The following is a 9734-nucleotide window of genomic DNA, read 5'->3' as shown; positions in this document are numbered from 1 at the left end:
TCTCCAGCAATAGCATCAGAAGATTTTGTTTTTGTGCTGGAGACCTTTCCCTGCAAAAGAGAGTTAAGCTTTCTTAACCACCCACATCTTCAAGGGTGGCTTAGAAGCTATGAGTCTAAGTGCAGCATCTGAGAATTTTGGCTTTGAAGACTTAGCAAACAGTCTAGCAGGGGGACAATAATACTCATAGGAATAAGCAGAATAATTTTTGGTCATGTGAACATGACGGTTCGATGAACCGCTCTCATATTCATATGCCTGAGTACGGTTTCCCTGCAAAACATTTGCGTTAGTGTGACTCAGGTGAGTCCTCTGTCTGTATGAAGCCTTTGGACCGAGGTTTGTCTTCTTCAAGTGAGGTGTCATGAAGACATTCACAGGAAGATTTTCCAGACATGTTTTCGGAACCCAGATCTTCTTCATAGGCGGTCCATTCCTGCAGTTAGTACCAATGTACCTGGCAAACACTTCACCATTCTGATTCTTAAACAGTTTATAGTTTGCATCAAAGGATTCATCAATGATAATTGGGTTAGCACAAGTGAAACCAGACAGATTGGATGGATCTACTGAGGATTCCTTTGCAGCAACCCATATGGTTTTGGGGTACTGCTCAGGTTTCCAGTAAGAGCCATCTGCATTAATTCTCCTCTCGAACCCAACACCCTCTTTCCTAGGGTTTCGGTTCAGAATCTGCTTCTTAAGGACATCACATAATGTTTGATGCCCTTTCAGACTTTTGTACATCCCTGTTTCAAGCAATGTCTTCAACCTAGCATTCTCATCAGCAATAGCAGTGGTATCCTCAACAGAGGGGTAAGTTGCCACATCAACAGTTGAAGATATTGGAACAGTAGTAGCAGTGGAACATTCAGCAACAGAATTAGTATTATTACGCTCAATGCATTTAAGACATGGTGGTTCAAATCCTTCCTGAGCGGGACTGATCTGTTCAGCGCGAAGTGACTCGTTTTCCTTTTGAAGATCTTCATGAGCCACCCTCAATTTCTCAAGTTCTTGCTTCCTATGAAGATAATCATAGGAAAGCTTTTCATGAGTTGTTGAGAGAGTATCATGACGATTTTCAAGTTCCTGATACTTAACGTGAAGGTTTTTTATGTCTTCAATTAAGGATTCAGATCGAGTCATTTCAGCACCCAACAGATCATCGCTTCTGTCTAACAATTTTTGAATATGTTCCATAGCTTTCTGTTGTTCAGTTGCAATTTTAGCAAGTGTTTTGTAGCTGGGTTTTGAATCACATTCAGAGTCATCGTCACTGGATGTTTCATAGCGAGTGGTGCGTGAGTTTACCTTGGCACCGCGTGCCATGAAGCAGTAGGTAGGAGTGGAGTCGTTCTTGTCATTTGCGTCGGTGTCGGTGATGCAGTCATTGTCTTCAGTATTGAAGATGGACTTGGCGACGTATGCTGTAGCCAGACTCGCAATGCCCGAATCAGACTCCTCCTCAGACTCCTCAGATGCCGATTCCTCCTCTGAATCCATCTCCTTGCCTACAAACGCACGCGCCTTGCCAGATGAGCTCTTCTTGTGTGATGAAGACTTTGATGAAGACTTGGAAGAATACTTTGAGTGTTTCTTCTTCTTCTTGTCGTCAGAATCATATTCCTTGCTCTTCTTCTTCCTTCTGTTCTCATTGTCCCACTGTGGACACTCAGAGATGAAGTGCCCAGTTTTCTTGCACTTGTGACATGTTTTCTTCTTGAAGTCATGAGCAGAAGCTTCATCATTCCTTGAGCTTGTTCGTGAAGATTTTTTGAAGCCTTTCTTCTTGGTGAATTTTTGAAACTTCTTCACTAGCATTGCAAGTTCTCTTCCAATGTCTTCAGGATCATCAGAACTGCAGTCAGATTCTTCTTCAGATGAGGAGACAGCTTTTGCCTTCAAGGCACGAGTTCGCCCATAGTTTGGACCGTAGATATCTCTTTTCTCAGAAAGCTGAAACTCATGTGTGTTGAGCCTCTCAAGTATGTCAGACGGATCGAGTGTCTTGAAATCAGGACGTTATTGAATCATCAGGGCCAGAATGTCAAACGAACTATCAAGTGATCTCAGCAGCGTCTTGACTATTTCATGTTTGGTGATCTCAGTAGCGCCGAGGGCTTGAAGCTCATTTGTGATGTCAGTGAGCCGATCAAAGGTGTGCTGGACATTCTCATTGTCATTTCGTTTGAAGCGGTTGAAGAGATTGCGAAGGACACTGATTCTTTGATCTCTCTGGGTTGATATGCCTTCATTAACTTTGGAGAGCCAATCCCAGACCAGTTTGGATGTCTTCAAGGCACTCACACGGCCATACTGTCCTTTGGTCAGATGACCACAGATGATATTCTTGGCAGTAGAGTCCAGTTGAACGAACTTCTTGACATCAGTAGCAGTGACACCTTCTCCAGCCTTGGGAACGCCGTTTTCGACGACATACCATAGGTCGACGTCAATGGCTTCAAGATGCATGCGCATCTTATTCTTCCAGTAGGGATATTCAGTTCCATCGAAGACGGGACAAGCAGCGGAGACTTTGATTATCCCTGCAGTCGACATAGCTAGAACTCCAGGTGGTTAAACCGAATCACACAGAACAAGGGAGCACCTTGCTCTGATACCAATTGAAAGTGCGTTATATCGACTAGAGGGGGGGTGAATAGGCGATTTTTATGAAAGTCTTCAAAACGTGAGAGTTGTGAAGACAAACAGTGAAGATCATGCCTATTACTATGCAGCGGAAGTTAGACTACACTAAGCCAGCCATGGTCATGTATTCAATAGAGTGAAAGCGCAATGACAAACAGCTTCAGTGTAATAAGGATCAGGTAGGAAGAAGTTATGAAGCCGAACAGATCATACATTCATGTTGTGAAGACAAAATATAAAGCAAGCATGCAATGGCTTCACAATGAATAACTGTAAGTGAAAGGAAGTGAAGATGAAACCAGTGACACGTTGAAGACAATGATTTGTTGGACCAGTTCCAGTTGCTGTGACAACTGTACGTCTGGTTGGAGCGGCTAGGTATTTAAACCAAAGGACACACAGTCCCGGACACCCAGTCAAGGACACTTAGTCCAAGACACCAAGTCCTCACCGTTTTCTCCTTGAGCTAAGGTCACACAGACCTCGCCCAATCACTCAGGTAAGTCTTCAAGGTAGACTCCCAAACCTTCACAGACTTCGTTCACTGACAATCCACAATTTCTCTTGGATGCTCAGAACGCGACGCCTAACCGTCTGGAGGATGCACAGTCCTCAAGCGTAATAAGTCTTCAGATCACACAGACACGAAGACTTAAGTGATGCCCAATTTACTCTAGCTCTGGGTGGTTAGGGCTTTTCTCCTCACTGGGAATTTTTCTTTCAAAGGCTTCGAGGTGGGTTGCTCTCAAACGACAAAAGCCGTGCACTGAAATCTGAGCAGCCAACCTTTATGGTTGTGGGGGGTGGACTATTTATAGCCACTTGGCAACCCGACCTGATTTGTCCGAAATGACCCTGGGTCACTAAGGAACTGACACGTGTACCAACGGTCGAATTTTGAACTCACACGGCAACTTTACTTGGGCTACAAGTAAAGCTGACTTGTCTGACTCTGGACAAGATTTTCTCTCAAAGTCTTCGCTCGAAGACATAGGATTTGAATTAGGCATCACTTCAGTCATTCTGACTGGTTCTCTTCGACCCCACTTAACAGTACGGTGGTTCCTATGACACAACATGAATAAAATAAAACTACGAAGGATCTAGGTCTTCGAGTTCCAAAAGCTTCATAGGGAGTCTTTTCATGTCATTGTCTTCAATATGAATATCTTCATAAACCACCATTGTCTTCAATGTCTTCGTACATTTTTAGGGGTCATCTCTGGTAGTAAAACCGAATCAATGAGGGACTTCTACCTGTGTTTTCCTGCAATTCTCACAAACACGTTAGTCCCTCAACTAGGTTTGTCGTCAATACTCCAAAACCAACTAGGGGTGGCACTAGATGCACTTACAGAGGGTCCCCAGTTGCAACTAGGGGTGTGTATGTTTGTCGGTGCCCCCAGTTGCAAGCAGACCATCGACTCCCAACTTGTGTGTTTGTTTGTTCTCTTCACATTTTTTCTTGTTTATTCTTTTTTCATTTTTTTTCTTCACCAGATTTCGTTTCCTTTTTTACTTTTTTCATTGAAAAAATAATTTATAATTTTCTTTTTCTTATTCATTTATTCTGTTTCAAAAAGTATTTGGAATTTGAAAAAACTTTTGTTTTTTCAAAAGTTATTTGGGTTTCTCAAAAAATGGTCAAAAATATCAAATTAAGTTCACATTTTTCAAAAAATGCTCGCAAGTTTAGAAAAAATGATCATGGTTTAAAAACATACAAATATTTTTAAAAAATGTTTCTTTTTTAAAAATTGTTCACAAATGCTAATCATCTCTTGAGCTTTACACGTACTGGACTAAACTATAAGCTCTCACCTTGACTACATCCGTTTCTAAACCAATAGACATCCACGTATGTTTCTTAATTTGTCGTGTTTGATGATAACAAAAGAAAGTGGCACGCAGGGTACACTTATGTTTTACGCGCTGCATTTTTTATGACTTTGTGTGCTCAAACACAACGCACTTGGGTGCGTACAGTGAGCCGGCTCAGTGGCGAAGGCCTGCGCTATCTGTGTCAAGGAGAAACTGGCTGGACAATCAAATAAAAAAACAAAATAAACAAACAACGAAACAGCCAGAGAAAATTGTCAACGGGCAACAAACATGGATGACATCATCTTAGATGTGACATAGTTATGTCAGATCTAGATGTGTCCTAGTCACACCCTATGTTGCAAGAAACATAACGTCAGAATCTGTAACGGCTTCCATTGCAGCGAACTTGAGGTGTTCGAATCGATCAGACAAGATCTGAGATCTTGGAGGGCGGCCGGGTGTATCGCTGAGGTCGAACTCCTTTTCTGTTTTTCACTGTTCTGCCCTTTGTTCAGAGTTTGGCTGCTTTGTACAGGCATATAAAGGTGCTCTATTTTCTGTAGAAAGGCTCGCTTTGCTGAGTTACTCTCCATGTGTTATGTGTAACTCTGAACTTTCTCCCACTCTTGATACAGATCGTCCTTTGGCCTTTCAAAAAGGTCACTGAAGCACATGAACGGACAAGTAGGGTGATATAAATTCTAAACTCGTAGCGGAAATTTTCATCATCATCATCATCGTCGTCGTCGTGGTATCTTTACAATCGATCAGGGTCGCGGGCCATGGCTGCATGCTTCCCTAGCTATCAGTGCTACTAATTTGGCCCCCAGCAACTGAGGTACATGACCGTCCTCAGCCCCTCTTCAGACTTCTCTGCTTGCCACCTCCCCGCCACGGCGGCCGCAGAGGTTGGAAGCTGCTTCTTGCCATGCGAGACGCCGCCGCGGACACTGGCTTTGGCCTTGGCTGTCCGGTGGATGGACCTGAGCGCATAGTTCCAGCGGCAGAGGCCAGCCTGGTCCTTGAGGGCCTCCACCGCGCCCACGCTCATGGCCACCATCCACGACGCCTTGGCCGGACCAGCCATCGCCTCTCCTTGTTCTTGCCGCGTTGCTAGAGAGTGGAAACTGATTTGTGATTGCTGTGTCTGGTACCGGTGGACTTGCAAAGTTGCGGTGATGAAAGAACAGAGCTAATTTTGTTGAACTGTCTCACTGAATTGATGCTCGTCTGAACAGAGCTAATTTTGTTGAATTGTCGCATGCTGGAGCCTCGAGGAAATGGTTTCCACGATACCAGGGGCCTAAACACCGCGAGGAGGTTAATAATCCGCCATACATCGATCTGCTTGATTACTCGTACTCACGTAGGTTAACTATAACATTTTTGGGAACACATGCTATCGGGGAGACTCGTATGAGGCCGGCCGGCCATGTGTCAGGCTCAGGCCCTAGCAAGGAGAGGATCTCAACACGACTGGTTCAGTTATCCTTCAGAGATAAAGAAGTGAGCCGACACATTCAGTTATCCAATGGTGCGCATTTGATGGAGAGATCCAACGGCTATTAGTGCTATTCGTATTGAGCTCATATATGGTTTACTTCTATAATCGCTGAGCTATCCGGCTATATATATGCCCTTCTCTGTGTAGAATGAATAAGAAGAATATGCGCAAAAAAAAGAGAGCATGAATAAGAAGAAAAATTCCCTAAATCTAGTAGAAGTACCTCTTAGAATAGCGTAGCAGTAAGGTGTTTTCTTCAACTTGTATCCATCCTCTTCCCAAAATCATTCAGAAAATCGTCAAATTAGTAACTGGTCAGGATGCATCCTCTCCATGACACCATGATCGTGCGCATATTCTACACGGCGCGTCTGCAACTGGGAAGAGGAGTGTCTGTCTCACTGTGAACAGAGAAAACGACAACATGTTTATAGTTAACTTATTAATACTGTCTTATTAATGTCATCACTCTGATCAGGCTCACTTTAATTAGATCTCGTGTCCCTTGAGCAGACTGCAGAGCAAAGAAATTCAGAACATGTTCGCCACAATCTCGTCACATGCAGCAGGTCGACTCCATCAAAGTACACAAAGCTATAATCTCTAACGGCCACCGCTTGCAGCGACCTGGAGGTGTTCGAATTTGACCAAAGAAGATGTGAAATCTTGGAGGGCAGCCGGGTGTATCGCTGAGATCCAACTCCTCTGTTCTCTTCTACCCTTTCTTCAGAGTTTGGTTGTTCGGTACAGGCAGCTGAGCTCTGTTTTCTTTATGCCTCATTTTGCTCTGTTGCTCTCCCCACTGTAACTCTGAACATTGTTCCTCTTTTGACAAGCATCAAGCTTTTGCCTTTCAAAAATTAGTCATGGATGCACATGGACAAAGAGGGTGAGATAAATTCATAGCCGAAATTTTCATCATCATCATCTTGCTGTATTTACAAATCGATCATGGGGTTGTGCATAAGCACAACCTGCAACGAACACAACATCCCTAAGCTACTAGTACTCCTAATTTGGGCCCCAGCAGCTGAGGTACATGACGGTCCTCAGCCCCTCCTCGGCCTTCTCCGCTCGCCGCCTCTCCGCCACAGCCACCGCGGAGGCCGGAAGCTGCTTGGTGCCCTGCGAGGCGCCCCCACGGACGTTGGCCTTGGCAGCCCGGTGGATGGACCTGAGGGCATAGTTCCAGCGGCAGAGCCCGGCCTGATCCTTGAGCGCCTCCACGGCGCCCACGCTCATGGCCACCATCCACGACGCCTTCGCCGGACCAGCCATTGCTTCTCCTGCGCTTCTTGTTCTTGCTGCACTGCTGGAGAGTGGAGACTGACTTGTGATCCTTGTGTGTAGTACTACTAGTGGACTTGCGAAGTTGAACAGAGCTAGTTTGATTTTGTTGAACTGTCTCAGTGAGTTGATGCCTGTTTGTGTTGATGGTAGGAAGAGTGGGAGTCGGACGGGGTTATATACGGGCGAGACGAAGCAAAACAAGCGACTGCCGGTGCTGGTTTTCCAGGAAACCGGGTGCTTTTGGACCCACCTTTGCTTGCTTGCTTGCGCCGCACCGTTCGCTGTCGACGCCCGGCCGGTCTTGTTTTTTTTGCGGCAGAGCGGCTGGTTTTGTCCACTGGGATGGGACCAGACCAAATCCGCATATATGAGATACTTCATTTTCTTTTTATATATGGGAAACGATTGGGCGCGGTGCGCCGGCCGAACTTTTGGCCGGTTCGCACACACGCTGGCAAACGCGCATACGCAGTGGCCCCGCGCGCCCCGCCTTTTTCCTATGTGTCTCTATCCCCTACCTTCAGCCTTACGCGTGCGCATCCCTCCCCCTCTTCCCTCTCCTGGACTGTAACTGGGCCACCACGATCTTCATCATCGACGGCCAGGCGCTCCCTCGCCAGCCGCTATGGCTGCCTGCTGCCATGGCCATGTCCATCTCCTAGATACAGCCTTCACAAGCGCACATCTCCTCCTCCCTCCTCGCGGGCTGCGATGGGCCACCACAAGCTCCATCGCCGGCGGCCAGGAGCTCCCCTCGCCGGCCGCCATGGCTGCCTGCCGCCATGCTTGGATCTAACCCGCATAAAGTGTTGCTACCGTCACCTAGGAAAGCTTCAACAGCTGTTGAAAAAAGCTTCAACCATAGACACAGAAAGCTTTAATGGCACTGCACAATAAAGGAAAGTTGCAACAGTAGTTGGATTTTGCTACTACCGGCGAAGTTTTTTGCTACATCCATCAGGTGGAGCTGCGACCTCGCGACGATGACAACGACGATTTGCTGCAACCGTAGTAGGATTTTGCTACTATCGTTGGAGCTTTTTGCTTCATCCATTCTTTTTCTAGAACGCAATGGCTGCTACATGCAACGACGAGCTACAAACGGCGACGACGGTGTCAGAATTTTTTGCTGCAACCGTTTTCTCCATTTGCTACGACCGTGCAATAGAAAGCTGCAACGGGCGGTCATGGGAGCCACATCCCAGCAGCAACGGCAGACGTCGAGCTGCAACCGGCGGCAACAAGAGCTGCATCCAGCAGAGCTGCAACCGGCGTCTGGTGTTGCCGGAGCCGCATCCATCGCCAACGAGGGGAGCTGCAACCCACGGGCGAAGTTTTGCTGCATGCGTGGATCTGGACGGCGGCGAGTGCGGCATCCAGCGGCACGGGAGCGGCGGAGAGAGGGGTTGCAGGTGAGGGGGTAGCGGCCGACGGGCCAGGGGGACAGCCAGGCGACAGGGAGCCGCGCTCGCGCTGCGCGCGGAGAGGAAGAAGGAGAGGGAGAAGTCAACGCACAGATCGGACGGCTGCTCGCTGGATCGGGTGGTTAGGGTTGGACCGGCCGAACCGTTTGGGCCGGTGCGCCGGCGCCTAGCGTCACCCTTTATATATAGCTTTTTTCCCTCAGTGTGTAAGAGCAGCTCCAGCGCATCTAATTCGTCTGTCACCGTTCGTTTGGGCCACCATGGACAAAAATGCTGACCCAACACGCCGACTCATTTTCAAAATGTGTCCGCTTCGTGTTCACATAGACCCATTTGCGGCCCAAATTTACGGCTCAAATTTAGGGCTGAAATGCGTCGGCGCGGACGCGAAGCGGACACTCCACACGTCATCTCGGTGTCCGCCATGTCCCCACCCGGCGGCCGCCGAACTACCGCGGTCGTCTTTATTAATGACGACTGCCCACCGCGGGTCCACGCGTCAGCGACGGCGGTCAGCCTTTTTTTAATCCGAGCGTGAGGTGGGGGGCTGTCCTCATCCGCTTCCAGACGCCTCTATCCCCATCTCACCACCCACTGTGCTCCCCCGTCGGTGACAAACCCTAGCCACCGCCATGGGCTTCTTCTCTGACAAGGACAAGGGCAAGGCCTCCGCTGCCCCTCTCCCCCCCCCCCGCCTCCGCTGACGTCTTCAAACCGACCTCGGGAGCGTCTCAACGTCCCAGTGCACCAGGCAAGGTGGCACTGGGAGCACCGCGTCCCCTTCCCATATCCCGGCATGACGCTGCCACACGACTGGCACTTGGATCTGAAGAGGATCCCAGTGCCGGCAGCGCCGCGGTCGGGCGTGCGCACGCGAAGGAGGTGCGGCGCCGGTGGCAGTTGCTGACGCCGGAGCAGCGTCACGATCCCGCCTATGCACTCGACTCTCCCCTTTGGGAGCAGTGGTTCGCGTTCGAGCATGAGGAGGCCAGGAGGCGCGGCGTCCACAATGTGCGGTATATCCCGCTGCCGCCCCTCGC

The 9734-nt window shown here is 48.3% G+C and overlaps 2 protein-coding genes across 2 annotated transcripts; both read right to left on the bottom strand.

Annotated features, from left to right (window-relative positions):
• Nucleotides 1–5290: 5290 nt before the first annotated feature.
• On the bottom strand, nucleotides 5291–5563 carry LOC125534387. The gene has a single exon (XM_048697637.1). The coding sequence runs from the start codon at nucleotides 5561–5563 to the stop codon at nucleotides 5291–5293; it is 273 nt and encodes a 90-aa protein (XP_048553594.1).
• A 1307-nt stretch (nucleotides 5564–6870) lies between these two features.
• Nucleotides 6871–7414, bottom strand: LOC125534386. The gene has a single exon (XM_048697636.1). It carries the CDS (start codon nucleotides 7256–7258, stop codon nucleotides 6992–6994), a length of 267 nt encoding a protein of 88 aa, XP_048553593.1. The 5' UTR covers nucleotides 7259–7414; the 3' UTR covers nucleotides 6871–6991.
• Nucleotides 7415–9734: the final 2320 nt, after the last annotated feature.

Source organism: Triticum urartu, chromosome 2 (assembly GCF_003073215.2).
Source record: "Triticum urartu cultivar G1812 chromosome 2, Tu2.1, whole genome shotgun sequence".
In the NCBI taxonomy this organism is placed as follows: Eukaryota; Viridiplantae; Streptophyta; class Magnoliopsida; order Poales; family Poaceae; genus Triticum; species Triticum urartu.
Note: the sequence above shows the minus strand (reverse complement) of the source record. Positions and strands in the feature narration are given on the sequence as shown.